Raw genomic sequence first — 25,561 nt, 5'->3', positions numbered from 1 at the left:
GAGTGCAGGGAGGGCCCTTGAGGGCTGGGGGCTGGGACCCCTGGGGGTGCCGAGGGGTCCCGTGACAGCTCTGCGGGGAGTCCAGGGGAGCCCTAGAAGTAGAGCCATGGCCACCCGGCGTTTAACAGACGCGTTCTTGTTGTTGCGGAACAACGCGATCCAAAACCGGCAGCTGCTGGCCGAGCAAGTGAGTAGTTACAGCTCCTCCAGCCCTCTGAATTCACGTAGCATGGCTGCTGCGGTGAGTCTCCTCCCTTCATCCTACTGTATCCCACACTTGCTGCTCTAATGCCATCTGCTTAGGACTGTCAGACAGCAAGTGTTCTTGTCTCTTCCGTCCTCTCTTCACCCCATCTCCTCTCCCCCGTACGCTCCTTTGCCTCACCTTCCCCCCCCTAAACTCCCCCTGCTCCCCTTTCCTCTCCTCACCCTATATTTTCCCTCCTCCCATCTCCTTTCCTCTTACTACCTCTTTCCCCCTTTCTCCCCATCTCCCACCTTCCATTTGTCCCACACTTCTAACACCACCTCTCCCTCCCGCTGTCCTCTCCCCATCTAAAATGAATAGAATAGATCTTTCCTCTTATACTGATCTTGTCTATTTGCTCCATAAATAATAAACTTTATTATTTAAATATCTTCACATTATTATTAGACATTAAGTTGTTGTCGCTCCTTTTTCTCCCAACCCCATCTCCCTTCCCAGGTGAAAGGAACAAAGCTATCTTTTCATTCTGATCTCTTTTTCTCACTTTGTTGTGGGCACTGTTAAAACCTATAATGCAGTTTACCACCATAGTTTTAACCTTTTCTTACTTTGAGACAAGTTGCTGGTATCTCTTTTTTTTCCCTTTTCCAAAGTAAAATGAATGACTGTGCTCTCTTCAATGTGTATCTGATATTTTAATTAAGGAAAAAAGAGGCATATGTATCATGGTGTCATAAATTTGTTAAAATGAAATGCATGAATGCCTTTTGAAATTGATGTAACATGGCATCCTAGAGCTGACAGATGTTTTTGTTGTTTCTTGTTGTAGAAGTTGTTCGATCAATAGGTGCATTCCAAATTTACCATGATTCAATCTCCAAATTCTGAAAATACCATCACATAATTACACTTAGTGAAAGTATAAGAAAAAGGAAGTAAGATGGCTTATAATTGTCCACACAACCAGTGTTTGTTTGCCTCTGTTTTACGCTACCCCAAAAAATTACCATTCCCTTTAGGGATTTTGTCATCCAGAAGCAATCTAAAAGCTGAATTTTATTAGGACTTTGAACTTCCAAAGTAACTAGCTCTGTTATCTTAGCGAGTGCAAACATCTATTTTCCAGTTGTACATAGAGTGATGAAAAAAGCAAGGAAACAATTTAAGCAAAAGCAATAATCAAATAACATTTTTCTAGTTTTAAAACCATTTGCGGCCACTCAGCTTTTTATATCTTCAAGTCAGTCTGAATCCAGGTGCACTTTTAGTTCATAGTTTGATTCTTCCTTGTTTTAAAGAACATGTACGTATGCATAAAGGGTCCAATACTGACTCACACAGGCAAAGCCCCTGTTGAATCCTTTAGGAAGGATCGCAAAATTGAACTCATTGTATGAAGTCTGTATTATAGCTACCATTCCTGCAAGAAGATGTAATTAGAGCGGGCCACCATGCAGGCACAGATGTGCTCATTAGCACATCTGCAGGTGAGATCAGGGCCATAAGTGATTTGACATGTTTAGTTATGTATCGGTCATTCAATTTTTCTTTCCCTAGTAGGAATAAGCTTTGCTATTTTTCCATTCTGAAATTTAATCACTTGTTTTAATAAAGCCACATTCCACTGCTATATATACAGCTAAGTATGCAAAAAATCCAGCACACAAAACTCTGTACATTTTTTTCAGCTAAACATTATTTCAGCTACTTGAAAATACTCCATAGTATAATAGCAAATGTAGAAGCTAATTGGACTCTGCAGGCACAGGAGTCCACCCTTGTTCATCAGTTTGCCAGATTGGGGCTTGGAGTGTGTTCTTTCCATTGGTAATTTATACATACAGCAAGTTATTTTATTTATATTTTATATAGATATATTGCTGTAGTTCCAGTTTGGATGTTTTAAATATGAAAGGAGAAGCCCTTCCATTTTTCTCCTTAATATCTTACTGTTTGTTTTCTCTTTCTTCTCTAACGGTTTTTATAGCTTTTGTTGTTTGTATTCTATTGCAAAGTGGTTATAATACATAGTGCAGATACCACCAAGCATAATCCTCAAGTGCAAGAGGACAAACTCTATACCTGTGGCTGTTTGTAAATTTTGGTCTGGTCAGACTATGACGGAAAACTTCAGATTCCAGTGTTGCTTTGAAATCACTTACGAAATAATTATCGAAAGAGAGAGAGAAGATTTTGTAAATGCACATAAACAGTGCCAATTTGAATTGAGTTTTAAAAATTGGATTTCAGTAAGTAACGAAGCACCCCATTTGACCGCCCAGCCAAGTAGTTTTCTGGTTGGTAACTGAAACTACGTTAGTATAAAATTGTCTCTGTCTATTTCCACTTAAGGTCAATCTTCTCATTTATTTAGAAAAGCCTCCAGTAAACATATGGGTCCTCCTTTCTTTCTTTGTTGCTTTTCATTAGTGCATTTTCTGTAAAGAGAAACGGTACTTAATGTTATAAATTCCATTTCAACCTGGGAGCTACCATTGACTAATCTTTGTTCATGGTTAGCTTTTTTCCACCTATCTTTGTACAAGCTACTTCTGAAATTACATTTATAGAATAGTAAAGGTCACACCTAGTAATATATTTTAAATGTACTTTATTCTGGCACTCTATTTGGCTTTTCTAAAATTGTATTTGTGCAGATTATAATTAGAGGTTGTTAAATCACCAGGATTTTTTTAGACATTCTAAAATTTTAATATTTACCTAGAAATGTTACTGATCATGAAAACAGGCATAGAAGCAACTGACCAATCAAATTCAGTATCCATTGAAAGGGTAATGGGTTTGTAATACTTAGCACTTGTTTACAGCTTTACATTTTCAAAGCCTTTACTAGCATTGATGGAATAAAAAGCTGTTTTGTCAAGTGCTCATGTAAATGCAATCAGCATTGGCAGAGATTGAAAAGCTTCATGTCTCTTTGGCCATGTCTACACTACCCACCAGATTGGCGGGTAGTGATCGATCTATCAGGGATCGATTTATCACGTCTAGTGTAGATCGATTCCCCCCAACCCCCACCCCCAGTGTAGACCAGGCCTTTGTTGCCCTGTGTGAAATGAATTAATAGTTGGACCTAATTCCTAGTGGACAGGTGTCTGTTCCATAATTGCTACTTAGTTAAATCCAGGTTAGTCTCAGCAGGAAATCCAAAAACTGTATAGACCGAGCTATCTGTCATATATTTGTCTGGGGTGCCTATAACTACACCTATCCGTATAACATCTATGCAAATTGCCTTTTCCTCCCCTAACATAGGCCTCCAGAGCAGGGATGAAGCCCGCTGGCAGGTTGACAAAGCCTAATTGTCACTACCTTGCCTTATCTTGTTTTTGGATAAACAGGTTCCAGGGTTGTTGGTCTACCACCCTTCATGAGTACTAGAAATTGCTGTAAAAAGTTCACTTTTTTTATCCTGCATTAGAATAGTTCAGCCTTCTGATACTGACAGTCATTGGATCAATGCAACTGAAATTTTAAATACTCGGGCAAAGTTTAAGTCCTTAGCATTCTTAAATAACTTTTTATTTCTAAAGCTGAGTATGTAAATATAAGAAGTATTTAAGTGTAACATGAGACACCTTTTTACCTCTAAGCATTTTGTCCTTGCTTTAAAAGTAATGTTTGCTTTATTAATTTTTCAATGATCCTTCTGGTCCCCTTTTCATACACTATACAAAGATAACGCAGTGGTTTCACTGGTAAAGTCGCAAATATATTGTAGTTGCTAGTCTTTTATATGGTTTTCAACTATAAGGACAATAACATTATTTGATAACTAGAGTATACTAAACTAAATCTTTCATCTTTTGGTGTTTTGGTGTGGCTTTTTTTTGCTCTTCCCTATGTCTTCTTAAGGTGACTGGGATGCTTATCAATAAATGTGTGTCTTGAGTCAATTTTTCAAGCTTTGCCTAATAAAAATATCAAACCAAAATGCGTACAGGTCCTCCAATCTCTTTCTTGAATTGAATGTGTCAAAATTTATCCTGGATTTTGAATAGCATGAGCACATGATCCTTGCTACATTCAATTCACATTAAACATGTTTTACATAGCAATTCTTCTATCTGATAGTTGGTATTTGAAATCATATATTGTATTTAAGTCAATTTATTGACTTTCTTGATTTTTTTTAAACAAAAATTGTGTTCCTGTTTACCAGAAAACTACTGAAATAACTTTTAAAGAAAAACGTGCTTTTGTGCACCAGACTAAATGCTTATGTAGATACATTGAGAATGCTGTATTTTATTAGTCGTTATTGTTTTAAGAGCCTCTTTGGTTTTTTTTCTCGGTAAACTGTCAATTTTAAAAAAATAAAGTTTCAGGATTTTCTCAACTGACTGTACCCTATTTCTGTCCTGTGTGTCTCTCTCTCTCTCTCTTTTACCTTTTGCTGTCCCTAAATGGATGGGGCTGATGGAATCAACCAATCATATCAGGAGCTGGATGAGGTATTGTTTTTTTTATGTTTTGTTCCACCATGGTGCATCCAATATAGATGATGATTAGTTAGAACACTCATTTCTTTTTACTGTTAATTTTTTAGATTTAACAGTGTGAGATCACTGATGGTTTTTTCACAATACAAGGATGAGGCAGTGTTTTCATTAGCGTGAAGGAGAGCTTTCATGAGACATTTTGATGTTCAGGGTAGTCACATTACAGTATTACTATATACTTACATAAAACTGTCCAGATTTGCTGTTACACTGTTACACACTACATATAAAAACTTTATACAGTGAAACCATTAAATGTTGTTCCTGCTTTTGTAAACTATAGCAGGCATAGGGCTTATTACTGTGAGTAGTCCCTTAGGTTTCAATGGACTAAGCAGTGTGCCGAGTAATGTTTGCAGCAATAGGGCCTTTGGGAGTATCCCTATTATCAACAGATCTTCAAAGCTTAAACTTTTAAATGAGAAAAGCATTATACACTAGAAACAATTAATTTGCACAGTTTTTGATTGTCTGCACAGCTACAAAATATACATGTTGCCATCTGCTCACACAAAGTAGTGTTGGTGGGATTTCTCTAATGTGACATCTCCGGTTTACTTGACATTTTGAAAAATCTTGCCTTTGCAATCACGTATAATCCATTTGTATAGGCACAGCAACCTACTTCAAAATGCAACCCACAGAAAATGAACTGAAGAAAATGTACTTCAGTTAGCTTTTTCTTAATGTAAAGTAAATTATCAGATACCATTCGTGCTTCTTTATTTAATTATAAAATAAATCCATTCTGTTATTTGTTCAATGTCCTATAAAAAAGCGGAGTGTTTCTGTTTGTAGCTGGAGCAGAGCGTTGCAGCAGTACTTCAGTGGAAATGAGAGGAGGCTGAGTGAATTAAGTTAGAAAGCATGGCCTAGTAGGTAGATCACAGGACTGGGAGTCAAGAGACCTAGGTCTCATTTCGAGCTCTTCTATAAATTTTCTGTGGACAAATCATTTAACCTCTCAGTGCCCCTGTTTACCCATCAGTTATATTAGGCTACTACTTCAAGGGATTTGTGAGTTAAAGTTTTCCTTCTAAGGTACTCAGAATGAAAGTGCTATAGAAGTATGAAGTGGTTTACGTTATTTATTGTACTATCAGCCTTACCTCAGAGTTTTCTTGTTTATACAGAGCTGTAATGAGCCTTACTGGTGTAACTACATCCTGTGATCATTTCCCTTTTTAATTACAAGTTATTTCAATTGCATATAAAAAATACTGAGGTTACAGCAGCTAACTCAGCAAAAAGAACGGATCCAGGTAAACTACCGTATATACTCGATCATAAGCCAGTTCGTTTAGAAGCTGACCCCCCCACAAGATGGATAAGGAAAAATGGTAAAAACTGTATGACCCTTTCATAAGCCGACTCTATATTTCAGGGGTTGGCAAACTTCGGCTCCTGGCCCATCAGGGTAAGCTTCTGGCGGGTTGGGACATTTTGTTTACCTGGAGTGTTGGAGGCATGGAGCCCCTCAGCTCCCGGTGGCCGCGGTTTGCCATTCCCAGCCAATGGGAGCTGCGGGAAGTGGTGCCACTTCCCACAGCTCCCATTGGCTGGGAACAGCAAACCATGGCCACAGAGAACTGAGGGGCTCCATGCCTGCAGACACACCAGGTAGACAAAACGACAATGTATTAGATATTCAATTCAATGATTTTCATAGAGTTTTATATCATCAAATTTTGGTGTAGACCCGTTTATAAGCCAACCCCCGCTCTTTGATGCGTCACTTTTTTACCAAAAATATTCGGCTTATGAACGAGTATATACAGTACCTTGTTCTATGTGTCTAAATCAGTTTAAGATTCTTCTGTTGTTACTAGCTTTTGGGCAGTAAAAAGGAGTGTCAGGGAGGGCACTAAGAGATTGCTAGGGTAAGGAAATAAATGTTCCATCTTCCTTCCACCCACTCCACACCTTAAGGACACAATTCTGCTTCAAGATAAACAAATGTATTTCATCATTAATGATGTCAAATCCTATAACAGCATATAATGCATCAGCATATCTGACATCAAAACTGGGCCTTTAGTCTTTGCCAGACTGAGCAAAGATGTTATGCTCTTTTTAGCTTTTTTGTTGTATATTAAGGCTTTATTAGATGCCTCTTGAGGGTAAAGTGAAATTTTTTTGACCTACGCCTAACAGTAAGATTTGGAAAATAAGGCTCCTGCACACTTACTGTAAGCATTTGCAACTCTGCAGATAATCTTTATTATTAATTCTCTCTCTCTTTCCCTTAAAACCTTTCAACTTTTCAAATCTGGTTGCAGTCATGGTATGTTTTAATGAAATCCACACTCTGTTTTCAAGTATACTATCTAATTCTCCTCAGTGTACTACACCCTCATTTTAAAACGTTTACAACACTAATATAAATAAATTAATATACTTCAGCTCCCAATAACATTGAACTCTATATCATGACACCTATTAAAACGTCTTCTTCTATCATTCAAATTATTTGACTCCTATGAATTGTGATATATACAGGCTGTTTTTCCTCTTTGTATTTGTGCTGTTCTAGAGAACATGCTATGATGTTAGCGGGCCACTTTTTCAAGGCTTACTTTCACTATGAGAGTTAATGTAATTACCGGTACGTACAAAATGGTTTTGAGGTTGTTTTCTTCTAACAGCATTTCTGTTGGCAGCTTCGTCTATGTGGTTATTTATTTCCTTGCCAGGGTTGCTACTATTATTACTTATTTTATAATTACTCCCAGAGGCCTTAATTAGGATCAAGACCCGGTTGTGCTAGGCACTGTACAAATACAAGTATACATACAATCTAAGCCCCTGATGTTGCAGTGAGCTCCATGCAGGCAGACCCTTGTTGATGTCAGTGGGGCCCTGCATGGATCTCTGCAGGATTGGGGCCTAAGTAGACAAGATGCAACAAGTGAGTGCAACATGCAGAAGGGAGTAGGGAAGGGAGGATAGGGATAACATGGATTTATGTTGGCTTATTATTGCACAGGTATAGATCATTTATACTAGTTTTGTTATTGTAAACATGCCTCCTAAAAACATAGCCCCTCAGGTTTTATTAAAATTCTCCTACCCCAAATAAGGTGACTCTGGGCACACTGCCTGGTTGTATACCATTTTATTTATTTTTGCTTTCTCCCCTGCCTCTTCCAGACTGCTTCTCTACCTACCATTATTAGTATTTTTTAATATAAACTATCCCCCCAATACCCTGAGATGAGGGGGTCCCCTCCCTATCTGAGGCTGGGGGGCCATCAAAGCTTCAAAGGTTCCTCCCCTCAGAAGATTTGTGTTCAAGTATGGAGTAGATGTCTTGATGTCACTGGTTTTCAAGGCTCAGAAGGTGGCAATAAGAGTCATCTGGGCTCCCGGAGTGGGTAGCCTGCCCACAAGTGTTGCTTCTCCTCCCCTGAGAACACATAGTTGGGGAACATACTTGGGTTCTTAGGCTGTGGAAGTAAGAGTGGGTTTCTTCCCTCCCTCTGCCACCTCCAGCACTGCTCTGGACCAGGGGGAAGTCACATCTGGGCTCTGCCCTACTCTCCACCTCCTGGGAATCTGTAGGGCTTCTTGGAAAAGTATTTCTATACCCTGTGCCCTCCGTTTGCTGCCCCAACTTGCTGGTGGTCATGATTTGGATCCTCCAGTTTTTCTTCATATCAATTCTAGAAGACCCTACACGTGATCATTTATTAAATATATTGATCTAGGTACTTATCTAGCCCGTGTCCACCTAGTATCTGAGATTCCGAATGAATCAAATACAGTATTTATCTGAAAGAACTCCCTGGAGACTGAGAATATGGAAAACTTTCTTTTCTTAGCTTCACAGGGAGCTAATAAACACTATCTTTCGTTATTTGGAAATTTCATACTATTGTTTGAGACTACAAAACAATATATATTTTTTTTAAAAATTAATTTCATTTCAAAGATTTAAAGTGTGAAACTTTTGGCTGGCCCTGATCTGCAGAGAAATGTGGCTAATACAAGGGTCCAGTGGCAACAAGCTCTCACATAGAGTGAGGCCACTTCCCTTACTCCAGCTCAAGGGCTTCCTGAGTCCCAACTTTGAAGCAGAAAGGAAACTGTGGCTGCCCGCTAGTTGCAGAGTGGATTCTATCTCCTGAGTCCTGGTAGGACACAAGGACATTGCTAATTAATGTGTGAGAAACAAGCCAGGAAATGAGGAGCATCCATCACAAATGACAGGTTTCAGAGTAACAGCCATGTTAGTCTGTATTCGCAAAAAGAAAAGGAGTACTTGAGGCACCTTAGAGACTAACCAATTTATTTGAGCATGAGCTTTCGTGAGCTACAGCTCACTTCATCGGATGAGTAAACTGTACATGGAGTGCATTAACTACTCTGTTAAGCTGGCTTTTTTTAAGGGAGGTTGCAGTTACAGTGATTACAGATACCTGAATTGGATGAATATAATCTGAATAGACATAGTTTTCTGTCTTTAAATTTGTTGCTTTTCCCTTTTGTAGCTTGCTGATGATCGCATGGCACTAGTATCAGGGATCAGTTTAGATCCCGAAGCAGCAGTTTGTGTAACAAAGCGGCTACCCCCCAAATGGGTTGATGGAGTGGGAGAAGTAAGTTACTTACATGTTATTGTTGGGTGTAGTTTCTTGTTCAAGGATTTTAATGGGAAAATAGCTGTGACAACACTAATGCAATAAGGTTTATTGTAATAGTAATTTACAAAGGAGTTAATTGAAGTGAGGTCTTTTTGTAAATTCTAATGCAAGAAATACGGTGTAAAAAGTGAGGCTGAACCTACTAGTACAGATTTCAAAAAGGCCTCTGAAAATGTGCTCACAAAATTTACAGTCACGTCCTTTTCTGTATACAAAAACCATCATATGTGCACAAAAATGGGTATTCAGCCTTTACAAGCACAATACGCTGCTTGCAGACATCTGGCTTATGACTTTACAGTTGTATTGGTAGAAGCCAATTTGAAATTATGCCCTTTAATTTATACCATTATGCTTGGTTTGTATTACAACACCATGTGATATGGGTGAAGATGCAATCTGGATTTTTCATGTTCCATTCTAAATTTACATTTTTGATTTTTACTATTCGTTTTTAATATAATTTGAGTGATTCTCTGACTGTATTATGGTCCAGTCCAGTGGAGTTATATCTTTGAAAGCACCATAGTCCCATCCAGTGTGTACTGGTGGAGGGTTTATGCTAAGTTAAAATGTCAAAAGAGCAACAAGGTCACAAACCACACACTCAGAGGCCAACTTTGTACATTTTGGCTTAAAATATTTGGCCTGTTTTTCTACAGTACACGCTTCTGTTAATTATGTCTTTACATAAATTAAGTCTATCAGATATTTGTCGGAACCTTTTCCTCTGTGGCATTACTGTCCTTTCTCCATTTCTTTTAGATTCAGGATGATATCAGCAGGATTAAACAGAAGATGAAAGAATTAGCCAGTCTTCACGACAAATATTTAAACAGACCTACTTTGGATGATAGCAGCGAAGAAGAACATGCAATAGAAATTACTACCCAAGAGATCACACAGGTGCAGATAAAATATTTTCAGAGAAGATGTTAATTCAGTTCCGAAGCCACAGTTTTACTTAGCTCTATCCTGGTGTGGCACTGACTTGTTTGAAATAAAGTTCACATTTGATAATCAGTGCCCTCTTGTGGTTAGAATAGGTGATTGAGCCAGAACTTTGGGGTTCTGTGCCTAGTTCTTCCACTATGTCACTGAGATCCTGGGGCCGGGGGGGTGGCCTGTGATATACCGGAGGTCAGACTGGATGATCTGGTGGTCTCTTCTGGCCTTATACTCTATGACTGACTCTATGATGACAAGTCACTTACTTGCTCTGTGCCTCAGTTTACCCATCTGTAATATAGATGTTAACCCCCTTGCCATAGGATTGTGAGGCTCAAGTAATTCATGTTTGTAAAGGAGTTATAAAATAGTATTACTAAATATGCAACCGCCATTCTGAATAGAAGTAATTACTTTCGAATGGAGTAAATATTGTTCTTGGGCAGAACAACCTGCATGCTCTCTTGAATGCCTTTTTATTCACAAAGTAAATATCGTCATTTGCTTAATCACAAATCCTTTAATCAGTTACAAAATCTAGTTTACAGAAAACTTTCATTTACATTTAGCTGCAAAATTGTTTGGATTTTAGTCTTCATCTGAGTGCTGTGTTTTTATATCCATTTAAATGACAGCCTGGACATCAATGTACTTTTCTTTTCTTTAAAAATCCTTATGTTAAAGTATTACAGTCATTCATTCAACATTTGAGCCATGTGATAATTAAAATGTCTTACTATTCTTGACTAATGGGAATTATTTTTTCAGCTATTTCACAGATGCCAGAGAGCAGTCCAGGCCTTGCAGAGCAGGTCACGTAATTGTACAGAACAAGAAGAACATGTTCTCAGAAACATAGTGTCTTCCTTAGCACAGTCCCTTCAGGACCTATCCACCAACTTTAGGCATGCACAGTCTGACTATCTCAAACGTAAGCATCTGCAAAGACATACAGTACTAAGTGCCTTCTGTCTGCAAAGTATTGAACAAATACTCACCTTTGCCCTATTCCATTTGTGCTGTGAAGGTGGTATCCCCATTTTCTGGGTTGGGGAAACAGAAGCACAGAGAGGTTCAGTGACTTGTCCAAGATTCTAATTCTAAGATTCTTGTCCAATTCTAGTAGTAGAATTCAGGAGTTCCTGGCTCTAAGTCCTGTGCTCAAAACCACTTAACTGTGCCTCTTTTGTTCTTATTTATACAATAAGTTAATATGCTTAGCTTGGTCTTGATACAAGTACATATATGAGGTGTAAATATATGAGTGAAGTCTTATGTACAGACTAACTTAGTCTGCTATCAAAGTTTCGACTACCTAATTCTTTCTCAAGTTATGTTTTGTGAAACACTTTTGTGGTGTGTGAATTGCCTGCAAGTCATCTGCAGAACTTCTGTTACATTGATGAAGCAGTTGTTAGTCTTCAATCAGTGATGCCTGCTGCTAGTTGAATCCAAATTCAGGACCTTTAGGACTTCCAAAGGTGTGTTTTGTCAAACTAAAGTCAAAAAGTAAAAGGATGCTACAAGGCTGCTTCATCTCTCTCTTTGGTTTAAATTCAGCTGTGTTTCTTTGGTGTAAATAAAATTGATTACATTTGTGGCTGACACCAAAATTAAAGAGAGTATCAAAAAGACAAGAATTAAAAACCAAACTGCAAAGTGCCCTACAGAGATTAGAGCAGTGGGAGCTGTAGGCAACAAGTGGAGATTGATTGCTAATAAATTTTAATGTCCAACAGCCATAGAGGAGAGAAAACACAGATGCAAAATGCTACGTGCAGTATATCATATATACAATGTGCAGTATCCAAAATTCTGTAACTTGGCAAATGCACCAACTTATTTTTATCTTCTCCACTTAATATTGGCCTAATATCTCTTCATCCTGTAGCCCAGCACTATAGTTGCCACAGGTAAAGTTTGGGATCATGACTAGGAGGAGACATGCACCTGAGAGGATTTCTTTGTTAGAAGATAACTTGCGGGGTGACATAGTGCGTGTATCTACCTAAGTGCTTTTGGGCCCACATCACTTGAGTATCTGTATTTACGCATCACCTCTAGTTTTGCTCAATCCTAATAATGTGTTTCTCTGCAAAAAGAAATAAAATAATTTTTTAAAGATGGGGCAACAACAAAAAAAGCTCCTTTTAAATTACTTTAAATTAGATATGCTGAATGTTAGAGCATGCTAAATTACTTGAAGTTCATGGAACATAATGATTAAGAGTTGCTGATCTAGCCAGAATCTTGTGTAGTGAAAGTTGGTCATGCTTTGTAAATAGCAATCGATATATGCTGATTAAAATTCAGTGCATGTCACTTAGGAAAATCTGGCTAATGGCGTGATATCACTCTGCATAAATAACTTGACCTCTTCTCTTCTGCACATCTCTTGTGTCCTCCTGAAGCTTCTGGAAAAATATTATTTCACCTGAAGTACATTAACATTCAGAATGTTGCATTTCAAAATGGTAATAGTGGATCTGAGTGACTTTCTGTTTTGTGTATCTAAATATTATACTCAACCACAGCTTTTCTCTTTTTACAGGCATGAAAAATCGAGAAGAAAGAGCCAAGCATTTCTTTGATACGTCAGTCCCGCTTATGGATGATGGAGAGGACAGTACTCTTTATGATCGGGTAAGTTAATAGGTTTTAAGTGAAGTATATTAGAGAGTGAGGTTTGTTGTTTTTTACTGTGGTCTTAAATATGAGAATCATGAGAATGAATCAAAAATCAGATTGTGTCTGATGTATGCATCAAACCATATGGGAGTTCCATCTAGCCAGTTGTCTTAGTGTTTTCCTAATAAACACTGTTGTAAATGGGGGTGGAGGTGGTTAAAGTCTTTAATTTAAAAAAAAGTTTTTTTCCTGCTCTGATATATCATCGGTAAGATGTGTTTAGTAATACGTACCATGCCATGCATTTTTGGTGAAAAGGAAGAACACAGATTGTCATCCATAATGTTAGGAAGTTGGGATTAGCTTTGATTTTTGAAGTGTGGGAGACATGAGTTCAGGAGTCAAACTCTCATTCTCCTGCTAGGGACTAGGAGCTCTGCAGAGGCAGCATCGTCACCCCTCACTCCATCTTCCCAGGGCACATGCAGGGGTTCTGAAGAGAACTGTCATCAGTTGTCAGGATAGTAGCTTCAACTGGATGGTAGCAATGTGCAATCATTAGGAGTGAATGCCTATGGCTCTATTTCATGTTGACAAAGAAGTTGAAGTTTTCTGCACAGACCTTATGGAGCATAGATACGAAGAATGGGTCCAATTTAATGCTTCACCTCTACCTCACCTACTTGGTATATGACACAATACACATCTCCAGCATTACCACGCATGCCAGATGCGTCCCTTATAAGTGCCCACATCAGTGTTTCAGGGAACTGCGTATCACTGCTGTGTCAGTGTTTCTCAGTATGCCTCTGTTTGTACTGCAAAACACTATTACCTCCAATGCTAAAGGATTAAGCAGCAAACTCGTAGAAAAGGTGGCGGACTGTATTTCAACTAGCATAATAAAAGTAACAAGGAATCCGGTGACACCTTAAAGACTAACAGATTTATTTGAGCATAAGCTTTCGTGGGTAAAAACCTCACTTCTTCAGATCAAGAAGTGAGGTTTTTACCCACGAAAGCTTATGCTCAAATAAATCTGTTAGTCTTTAAGGTGCCACCGGACTCCTTGTTGTTTTTGTGGATACAGACTAACACGGCTACCCCCTGATACTTGACACCATGCAAGATAATAAAAGTAGTGTTCCACTTGACCTCTAAACAAGAAAGCCTGAAAATGAGCACAGTGCTTTGTAGTGAATGGCCTTAGGAGATAAAAATAGTAATGTCTGTGTAATACAAAAGGATTCTGCAAACACAATCCTTGCAGTAATGTACACACTTTAGCAGCAGTTGACCTTATGAGATGTTCTGTACACTGAGCATTAAGTAGATAGGCCATACCTACTACCATTGACATGTATGTTTTGCCACTTTCTTGGTTTTATACATGCAGACAAACTTGCTTTCAGACAGATTTTTATGCCCTGCTGACATTTAAACTGCTAGTCTATTTTGGGTGTGCAAGTTTCTTCTTTTTAAATTATGCATAGCTGGATTTAAATCATCTCTAGCAGAAATTCAGGTGACAATCCAAATAATTTTTGTGGCAGCCCTAAATCTGTTACATATTCTGTCACAGTTGCACGCTAAGATTTTTTTTCTTAACGATGTCTGTGGCTGCTATGGGAGTTCCAAAGAGGCCCTGGCATTAGGATGACAGTGCTTTATATTTGTTACTACTTGTGTTCCATGTTATTACTGTTAGCTCATCATTTAAATCTTCTATTTCTACAGGGTTTTACAGATGACCAGTTAGTATTGGTGGAACAAAACACATTAATGGTGGAAGAGCGGGAAAGAGAAATCCGCCAGATTGTACAATCAATCTCTGATCTCAATGAAATATTTAGGGACCTTGGAGCAATGATAGTGGAACAGGTGTGTGGACCCATGGTATCAGCACTACAGACAGAGCTGATAGCACTGCCTGTTATTAAGGTTGCCTGACACTGCTCACTGTAAGACCCCCTTTTCAATTTCTTACAGCTTTTTCCAAATTTCAGCCATTTGGGCTGGTTCCGTGCTATTCCATGCTTGGTGTCTGCCTCAAGCTAGTTTGCATATTCCCCCCTTCCTCCCCCCCCCCCCCCATGGTTTCCAGGCTAGGGAAGAATGTTTGCCCATGTTAAAAGAAATTCTGGCAATCTTTTCTAGTGTGTGTCTGTATCGGAAGCACCCTCCCAGTTGCTATGTAGATATACCCAAAGAGTTTGGATGCCCATTGTTTCTGTTCATTTCCATGGTGCAAGGAATTCAGGGGTGAAGAAAACCAACCAAGAGTACAACATTATTTCCCAGGACCATGAAAATGTGTTAAAGTTGCAAGAAACTCTTGGTCATTACAAGTAACTGGATCTGCATTTATACTTTAAAAACTGAAATGATCACTGTTAAAGCATGCACAATTTGAGGTGTGTAACAGTCCCATTATTTAGGCAACCAAACTAGGAACTCCTTTAAAGACAACATTTTATTTTCTTGACCAGTTCTTTCTTTTGAAGATGTGCTTAGCCTGCATAGTTCATCAGTTATCTTCTGTGAACCCTATTTATCACCCTCTTATTAACTGTAACTGATTTGTTCTGTAGTATTTATTTAGGTTCAGGTTCATGCTCATTATAACTGTTGTTTGTTATTCAGGGTACAGTTCTGGACAGAATTGACTACAATGTTGAGCAGTCGTGTGTAAAAACTGAAGAGGGATTGAAACAATTACATAAGGTAAACAGAGGATGTTTAAGATGCTATATACTTTGTTACATGATACTCTTTAACATTTTTAAGAAGATCCATCAAACACCATGGCCAAATTAAAAACAAAAACAAAACTGGTGCCTCTTCTGTCACGTACAATTGCTCTGTGGCAACTGTGGATGCAACAGCAAGTGAAATCTATGATCTAACTCTACCAGGAACTTTACTGGGTAATATTCGCAAGTGTGATTCCTGGCATTAGGCACCCAATCCATAGTTGAGCACCTAAATACAGGTGGCCTGACTTCCAATTGCTGAGCCACATATAGCTTACACAGAAAATCAGGCTAGTTACTTAGGTCCCTCATTGTGGACTTAAATCCCTCATTTTAGGTGCCCAAGTTTGCAAATGTTGTCCCTTGAGGCCTGGGTTTAATATGCAGGCATTGCTTTTTGTGGAGCTAACAGTAGTTATTTTCCTTTTTTCTGTGGCATCAGCTAGGATTTTAGTCCAACTTTATGCTTCTGCTCTGGACATCTTAGCTTTGAGGTAGTTGAAAAGCTTGGACTCCAGCAAAATGATACAAAAAGGCTTTTTTCTCTTTTTTTAAAAAATATAGGATTTTGTTCTGTTAGTTCAATTGACTCCTTCCATGGCTGGCAACGTGGAATGAGAGGTTTATATTCAACCTCAGAATCTCAGTGGCCCATTATATTTTGGAAACTTGCAAGTCTCTATACTGCCAACTCAGTCTTCTCATATTGCAGATTTCTGATACACTGTCAGCAGAAAAGTGCCATTGGAGAAGAGCATAAGATATTACTACCTAGTTTCTTTTTTCTGCTTGTGTATAAAGATGAATTGGTGACTACTGAAAACAGGGCAGTGATCCCCTGGCTGTAATTATTAAATTAATGACCAGCAGTTTACACAAAATGGGCTAGAAATAAATAAATGATCAGAACTGGAAAGATAGTCGTTAGTGACCCTGCCACAGGGTGACATACTGATTGTGACCCTTTGTGACATACTGATTAGAGCTTGGATCCTTAGTGCAATATACATTTTATACTGACTGTTTTCTGTAGATGTGAGGTGTAGCTAAGCACTTGATAGAAATCTAATCAGTCACAGAAAATATATATATGCAAGTCATCATGATACTGTAAAACAGATAGTGCCTGCTATTTTCAATGTGATTGGGATCTCTTTTTTTCTTTAAGGCATATGTTGTCAGTTTTCTTTTCTGCTTTAATGTGCACAGCTATTTCAAACTGTCAAGCTATTTCAAACTCTGTACACCAACTGATTTGCATTAATTCACTTTGGAAACGTGATGCCATTAATATTATTATTGAAACAAAAAGAATTTTCATTTTGATTTGTTATATCAAAAAATACATTTGAAAGGAAATTAAAGCTTTTTTTGAACATTTCATTTCCTTCAAAAACCACTTTTGTTAACATAATACCAAAAAAAAGTTTGAAGAATTTTTGACCAGCTCTATTACTTAGAGACATTTGTACACACAACTACCTGATTTGTGTCCACAATTTAGGTAATTTCCGCACCTAAACAATCTAAAATTCTGATTTTAGTTATCATTTACACTTTCAGATGTGCCACCTCTATTCTTTGTAAAGTAATATTTTACACAGCACCCTATGGGGTATACAGCTTTTCCAAGAACTAAAGATAAGCACAGCCCAACTTTGTTTAATTGACAAGAGATCAAATTCTGTGACATGAAGTTTCCCTCTTCTCTGAATTAATCTAATGTGGATAAATGGGGTTTCAGGACATACTTATCTTCAGCACATCTATACCAAGTCAAAGAAATCTGTACAATGATGACATGAGTTATTGAGTTATAAGGCTATGTCTACATTGCAATTAAACACCCTTGGTTGGCTCATGTCCGCTAAGTCAGGTTTGTGGGGCTCAGGCTGTGGGGCTGTGAACTTGTGTAGACATTTGGACTCGGGCTGCAGCCCATGAGCGGGAAGGTTCCCAGAGCGCAAGCTCCAGCCCAAACCCAAACATCTACACCACGGTTATGCAACCCCACAGCCCAAGCCTGACTCAGCTGACACGGGCCAGACACAGGTGTTTAATTGCAGCATAGATGTACCCAAAATGGCCGCCTTGCAGTATAATGTGAAATGTAAAGTTATAACCATAAAAACAGTGTACGTGTCTAGTAGGTGTCTAGATACTAAAGCTGGATCATGCCAGGGTCTGCTTTTGCACAGTGCTGAAATCAACATATTAACTACCTTTCTTTTGTTTCTATAGGCTGAACAATATCAGAAGAAGAATCGGAAGATGTTTGTCATTTTAATTTTATTTGTAATAGTAATTGTACTTATTGTTGTTCTTGTTGGTGTAAAGTCACACTAGGTAACAGCTCTATGATTTTCTTATTTTTGTGTGTATGTAATTATTTTTCCTAATCTGAATGGATGGACCTGCACTCCTGAAAGTTGCCTTTGAATGTATAAGCCCTAGTGGTACAAAGTCTGTGCAATGTTTCAGTAGAACTCTTTTCATAATACATGCTTCGGTGATACCAGAGGTGTTTGTAAAACTTGTACAGAAAATGCCAGGTCACTTGATAATGCTACCAAATTGGTCATCCAGTTCTTTATCCAAACATGGATAAAGAATACTGTGCAGTATTTTAAAAAAATTATGGAAAATAAGAGTAGAAGTTTACAAGAAAGTACAATAATTAGTATTTCACTGTGTGCAAAAAAGTGTGCTGTTCTTTATAGTCTTATGTTGCAATTTTGTAAACTATAAAGGTTTTTATGGGACTATGATTTGGAGGTTAAATGCCTTAAAAGATGCACAAAATTCTAACTGTTTGATTTCACCTACTTTTCTCCAAACTTTAAAAAAATATATTTGGATTGACTATTAAAAAAGAAACCTCTTAAAACAGAGCATAATTAAACCCCTGTGATCTTAATTTAGATTTTGCATCGTTAGTAATTATCAAGATAGTACTTAAAAGTGTAAATAACAAGAGTTAATCACTGGTATAATTTAACACAGTTAATTTATAGTTAATTAAAATAGCTTCCTAAGCCTAAGTAATCATAGGGATAATTTTTCCTCATCAAAAAGATCATGCATGATATTTACTATTGCAAATTTCTTGGTTATATATTAAGTACAGCCAGCTACATTAAAATAGTTTTAATGGTTTGAGCTAAACGTGCAATAGAAAGAAAATTCTCCATTTAGCCACCTGTATCCTTCATCTATTTCCCTCCATCAGGTGTCCCACAACAGTGGATGGTAGGCTGTCTTCACGTACAAGTGGTCCCAAACATTTACAGTGCATCTATCCATACACTCAACCTAAATAAGTATTTCAATATGGGTACAATATGTAGTGCAGTCATTGCCCAGGCCAGACTTTGTAAGGGGACAAGTTTAAGATGCAGTGTTGACCATGATTAAAATGATGTACTGGTATGAGCATTCATCAGACCTTTGGTGCAGGATTTCTGGCTTGCTGTGATTCTGCAGCAGTACAATTTGCTGTAGGTCAGGGGAGAGAGAGAAGAGAAATCTTGAGCAGTGGGATATTAATGGTTTAATATGGTCCAAAGTGTTGCACAATTTTAGGGGCATTGCTTTAATATTTTTAACAAGGCTTTTCTGTATTGAATATTTGGTTTCTCTAAGAGGGTATAGCTTGTACTAATGGCACTTTCTGTTCCGATTTGTGCTTGCAGTGATGTTGTGCCCAAAGCCACTGAAGCTCAGGTACACAATATAATGATTCTAAAATTGGACATGGGGGATTGGGATCCTCTGTCCATATCCGTGCACAGACTCTTGCCAGCTTTCTTCCTGTAATGGGTCATGTATGCCATCCACCAACCCCTACTTTCCCTAATAATGATGGCATACATGGGTCTTCCTTGGCATACTAAGACATAATATTAAGATATGGCCCTTTAAAAAGTACTTCTAGCTATCAATTTTATCGATTTTCCTTTGTTTGACAAGCTCTTCAGTCATTAAGGTGTTTAGGGTATCTGTTTACTTGCTGGGATACTTCAGTGTCAGTTCCAAATCTCTAGGTGTTATGTATGGCAAATTAAACCAGACCGATTTACTCTGATGGAAAGAGATCCACTAATGAAGTGGATATTCTCGCCTCCCCTCTCCTGCCAACCCCTTTCTCCTCTGCCTTCCCCTATGCCACTGAAGAATTGGTGTTAGTAGCCACAAGGCAGAGGAGACACATGGATGTCCTTCATAATGAATAATGGGTGTTTTCTCTATTAAAAATGGAGAAGATATTGCAGGCTAAAGAGAGAAATCCCTAGCATGTGCTTAAGTTGCTGCCTTTTGCAAGATGAGTGTGCCAGGGAACTTCCTTGGAACTGGATTAATTTTCACTTTTTATTAATAGTCTCCCTTGGTTGGGAGAAGCATTTGTCCTTTATGAATCATGCAGATGATAGGAGACTAATGGGGAGGAGGTTCATTAAAGTATTGTGACTGACTTTATGAGGGCAGAACCCTACCTAATACACAGTATCTTATGAAATGGGATAGAATTCTGAGCAAATAGTTTGCCTGCATGCAGCACCATGACCCACAGGGTTACACACTACAGACATTTTCAGGATAACTGCGGACTAACGGGGTTCTTGCTGATTAAAGTGAGAGCTCATACTTGGAAAATGCTTATTTGATATGGGGAATAGGGCAAAATAAATTTACTGAGGGGCTGGATGGTTCTTTGGATCGGTGATGGAATATGTGGAGCCATTCACCTGTAGGTTACTGGTTGAAATCCGTTCCAAGTTTGGTAACAACCTTTAGTTACCTCCACCTAATGGATAATTCATCGCCTCTGTGGAATAAGATGATAGTTTCAGGCCCATTTCACAAACTGGCACTAATTGGCACACTTCGCAAATCTTAACTGATAGGCCAATGAGACTGGACTATCTTCTGGCCTTGAAATGTGGGACAGTGTGGGAATCCATGCACTGCTTCTACTCCCACTATTTGTTTTCTGGGTAAAGATGAGTTTGGTCTCCAGAAACTGCCAATCTAGACTTTTCACCAGCACTAAATTCACACACACAATTTGTAAAAGGTAGAATAAAATTCTTTATTTTTGTAGCTGGTGTGCAGCTCCCCAGTGTTGGCATAGATCTTTTTGATGATTGTGACTACAACTACTGTCTCCTAAGTGTGATACTGCTATCTGAATCATTTGGTGCGAAGCAGTAAACACCGCTTTAATTTAATTTACTGTATTGCAACTTTCACTCTAAGATGTTATTTATTTCTGCCTTGACCAGTGCTTTTGTTGTTTTATTCTAGCTGATAAATTTAGACATAATAAAACAACAACATTTCCAAATTAATTGGTTAATTGTTATTCATTTTTCTTACATATTTATACTAAAATAAAATAGTTAAGCACTTACTTTGTTGTTTCTTAAACAAAAATAATTTTGTGTTTGTAGTCTGTCAAATTTAATGGAAGCAGTAATGACATAGAAGATCCTGGAAAATTAGTGCTCTTTTTAACTAATGTTAAATCTCATGTAGCATAAACACTTTACTATACGTAGCCAAAATTAGGAAAGGGACAGCATTCATCTATAAGTATTGCTGAAATGAAAGTGATAGAAAATATTTAACAAATGTGAACATTTTAAATAGAGGTGCACATTTTATACACAGTGCAAATGACATGTTTAAGCTCAGATACACTGTCAAGCATAATTCATGATGAGCTAGAAATTGTTGAAGCTGATGTATAGTGTTACTGTGTTTATCTGAGAGAGTGGATCTTTGATAGGATTTTATTTCCTATATCATTCCAAATGTCTGAATTTCATTATAATCCATCCTAGATACTTATTCAGAGCCAAAGCATAGTCGTTTATGCAAGGCTGGAATAATCTGTCTTTAATCTCCTGGAGGTTAAAAACGGATGGTATTACCCTTCTAACCTAGGCTGTGGAGCAGCTGTACAGCCACAACAGCCCGTGAGCTGTATCAGAAGTTGTTACACCTACACAGAGGATTTGGGCCATTGGATCAGCATAATCTCATCAACCTATTGGCCATGCCTCTAACCTCCCTTGCATGCTGTGGAGAAAGCCAATGCAATGTATTCTATGGCAGGTGGGGTGTCCACCTCTTCCCGGTCTCCAGACACCTCCCTATCTGTAGTGGAGCCCCAGGATATGTTCAGAATCTGCTGTGGGCACAAAGGGCAGAGTGGGAGAACGTGTTAGGATTCAGTCCTTGATGTGGAAAGCTATTTAGCTGAGAAGGCAGACACCTGCAAGAGCCAGCAGAATAAACATTGCAAGAATGTGTTCTCCAAGAATGCAAGGCTCTCCTTACCTGTCCTGAATACATCCCTGGCCTACAGGTCTCCTTGGCCAGCCTATTGACTTGTATTAAAATTCTCCACTTAAACACAAACAAGCTTACAAAAATGACCAAATCTACATTTAAGTGTAAATCAAACTTATTAGAATCAAACTTCATTAAATGTTTGAAAACTACAAAGTCTTGTAAGCTACTGTCAATAGAATATTAGGTGCCACTTTGACCCCTCTCTAAAAACTGAAAATGTGTACTGGTTCTCCTTAAAACACACAATGTAAGCATTAACACCACTTCTAGGCCTCAGGGCCTAATTGGCAGTGGAATGATGACTAATGGTTTAGTGTTCACTGGGGCTTTTTAATGTAGGATATAACAAACTGAAATGTTTGATACTTGCTGTATGCACTCTGTTATGAAACTTTAATTTTATCTGTTTTGCTTAACTTTTACAAATCTTCTGGCTTTCAGTACAGCCATGCACCGTACATAAGGAAACAAGAGGTGACAAACAGTTAACATTTTGATTTTGCTAAAGAAAACATAGTAAAATAATTTTATCTACCAAAAAACCCTCTCATGTCCTGTGTAATCTGCAAAGAGGTATTAATGTAAACCGGTCCTTAGAGTATATCTTTGTTAGTGCATGAGGCATCAGAATGAAAAGTTACACTCTATTTGTCAAAATAGAGCTTTATGAGTTGGTTGAGGAAAGCTTCTGGGATTTTGTGTATATTGTAATTTATCCACTTGTAATTAGAAGAAATTACATTGTTTTAGGGGAGAGGAAGAAAAAGCAAATGATTTGACAACATAATTTGGGTTTAACAGCCTAGTTTTTGAGCTAGACTAAATGTAAAATATGTACATTCCAAAGGGGTTTGCAAACTTGAGATCTCTTCTGTTTATCCCTAATGGTTTCATTGTAAGAAAACTTTGGTAAAAGACTGGGACAAGTAGCAGTGCTTGCTTAAGGCATTGTCAGGGCTTTTTCTGCTCAGCACCCCTTTTTCCAAACAGATGGATAAACATAGGGACATAACTTTTCTTACTTTGCATAGTAATTTTCCTGAACTCCAAGAGTGTTTTCCACATTCATCAAAATATTTTCTTGATTTAGATCCCCAAATAGTGCCTGTACCCAGATAAAATAGATCAAAACTTGGATTTATAAAATAAACACTTAAAATAAGGAACCCAGTACAGTGTTCATAGAATCATAGAATATCAGGGTTGGAAGGGACCTCAGTAGGTTATCTAGTCCAACCTCCCACCTCCACCCCCCAGGTGCTGAATTGTAAGTAATCGTTTAAGTCTTTAAAAAAGGAGTACTTGTGGCACCTTAGAGACTAACAAATTTATTTGAGCATAAGGTTTCGTGAGCTACAGCTCACTTCATCGGATGCTAGTGATGAAGTGAGCTGTAGCTCACGAAAGCTTATGCTCAAATTTGTTAGTCTCTAAGGTGCCACAAGTACTCCTTTTCTTTTTGCGGATACAGACTAACACGGCTGCTACTCTGAAACCTGTCATTTAAGTCTTTAGTAGTTGCTTGATTCCATAAACACCGTTGAATGGGCACAAGGTTAAAAATTGCAGTGGCCATGGATTTTAGTTGTCTGTGCTAGGGCTCTCACCGTTGTTAACACCAGTGCAAATGCTATTAGAAACCAATGGCGGGGGGGCTGGGCAGAAATTTTAGGAAATTTTCACAGCATAGACAAGGCTTCAGAAAGAGATTAGGCTTGCAGCCAGTCCAGAGCCTTGATTAAGACCCTGATCTTGCACCATTAAACTCAAGGCGAGCTTTACCATTGATTTCAATGAAGGTAGGATCGAGCCTAAGTATCAGTGCTTTTCACCCATTCCAAATCTTACCTACTGAGCATGTTAACATCCTGGAATTTGGATTAGATGACCTAATGTTCTTTTCCAATTGTAGATTGTTTTAATGTCTAAATCCAAAATACTCCTGTTTATTCCTATTTCTCCTATCTCCCACCATAATTTGTCCATGTGTATTGGAATAGAATTGAATCCCTAGTGGAGTATGTTCTCTGGCTCAGTAATATCGCTAAACCTATGTAGTAGGTCATCCTGTCCGTTCCCGAGCAATGCAGGATTGTTCTCTACAATATACTTTCTGTATCCAGGCTAGTTTTAAAGGATTCAGGCAGTGAGGCATTCACCACTTCCTTTTGGGAGGCTGTCCCACAGCCTAATAAGATCTGACCATAAGGAAGCTTTTCCTGGTATTCAGCCTAAATTTTTCCTTTTTAAATGTCTTCTCTTTACTTGCACTTACATTCCGCTTTGCCACCATAAATAAATCCACTCCCTCTTTGATATGTAGACCCTCCACCCATTTGTGTCTATCTCCAGCTGACCAAATATGCAGAGATGAAAATATACCCCAATATGTTTGGTTTAAACATAGTTTACTACTAAAAGTGGAGCATGGAGAACATTGTTTCCTGTTAGTGAATCCACATGCTGTAACTTAGAGCACAGTTTGGCCATTTCTTCTGGTTTTTGGCATGTTCCTTTATAAACATAATTTAGGTTTGATACTTAGTTATGGTTTTGTGAATGCAAAGAAGAAAATTCAGCTTTCCATTTATATTTAATAATTAGTCACCTATGAAATTAACACTTTATCTGTTTACAATTTCCATCAGTTAGAAGGTATCAAAAAACCCATCAAGAATGTGTAACTTGAGTGCTTCCTTTTATAAAGGGTGCATATTTTTCATTGTAGGTGGATGGTAGCTGGAATCAGTGCTAATAACTTCCATTCATTTCCCCAAAATATGAATTACTACCTTAATCTGTGGAGTGTAACACAAGGGATCTCATGTTTTGAACAACTATGTACAGTATATTTTCTTCCATTTCACCCTGTGAACTGTTTGTAATGTATAAGTAAACCATTTAAAAAAAATCTTAGTATATTTATTGAAAGTTACATTAAATGCAAAAACATGTTAGATCATCTCGCTCAGGATTTCTCAGCCTGGGGCCACAACTAGGACCACTCTGCCCTTAAGATAGTGTTGGAAGGGTGTCCCAGCTCAATAGGAGTTAGATCCTCTCCCACTATAGAAAAGCTGAAGCCCCCTAGATGTATGCCATCCTCTGCTAGGCCATGTTGCTTTATCAAGCCTGTATTTAAATATCCCAAGCAATGAAGTTTTCCCACTTCCTTTAGGAAACTAGTCCACAACCTGTTTTTACTCTGAAATGTTTGAATGTGTATTTACCCCAAATGTTCTTTTATATTAGCTTCCATCTTGTTACCCTTCTTCCTCTCTAAATGATTCCTCTCTTCCTTGAAGGTACACCACAGATATGTTTCTCTTCTTCCCCTATCACTCTGTCTTCACTTACTAGACTGGCGTAGGTCCTGCTAGCAAAGCCCCACAGTTCCTGGGGCAGCGTCCTATCCACTCACAGACCTCCCCCCCCAAGCTACCCTCTGGGCTGGGTGTTCTTGGAGCCACCAGCCGCCCTTAGCCCAAGTGTGCTGACTGA

General features: G+C 38.2%; 1 protein-coding gene across 3 annotated transcripts; it reads left to right on the top strand.

The window, feature by feature from the left end:
• Positions 1–23,344, top strand: STX16 (syntaxin 16). 3 transcript variants are annotated; one of them, XM_074969772.1, is made up of 9 exons: positions 1–241; positions 4,672–4,683; positions 9,222–9,329; positions 10,140–10,280; positions 11,091–11,253; positions 12,874–12,965; positions 14,688–14,831; positions 15,594–15,674; positions 17,945–23,344. In XM_074969772.1, the coding sequence occupies exons 1-9, from the start codon at positions 107–109 to the stop codon at positions 18,047–18,049; spliced, it is 981 nt and encodes a 326-aa protein (XP_074825873.1). In that variant the 5' UTR covers positions 1–106; the 3' UTR covers positions 18,050–23,344. The 3 variants fall into 3 exon arrangements, with proteins under 3 accessions (XP_074825873.1, XP_074825874.1, XP_074825875.1); XM_074969773.1 differs by lacking the exon at positions 4,672–4,683; XM_074969774.1 differs by lacking the exon at positions 4,672–4,683 and having other exon boundaries at positions 2–187.
• The last annotated feature ends 2,217 nt before the right edge of the window (positions 23,345–25,561 follow it).

Source organism: Natator depressus, chromosome 13 (genome assembly GCF_965152275.1).
Source record: "Natator depressus isolate rNatDep1 chromosome 13, rNatDep2.hap1, whole genome shotgun sequence".
Lineage (NCBI taxonomy): Eukaryota > Metazoa > Chordata > Testudines > Cheloniidae > Natator > Natator depressus.
The sequence above is the reverse complement of the archived record's forward strand: the minus strand, read 5'-3'. Positions and strand labels throughout refer to the sequence as shown.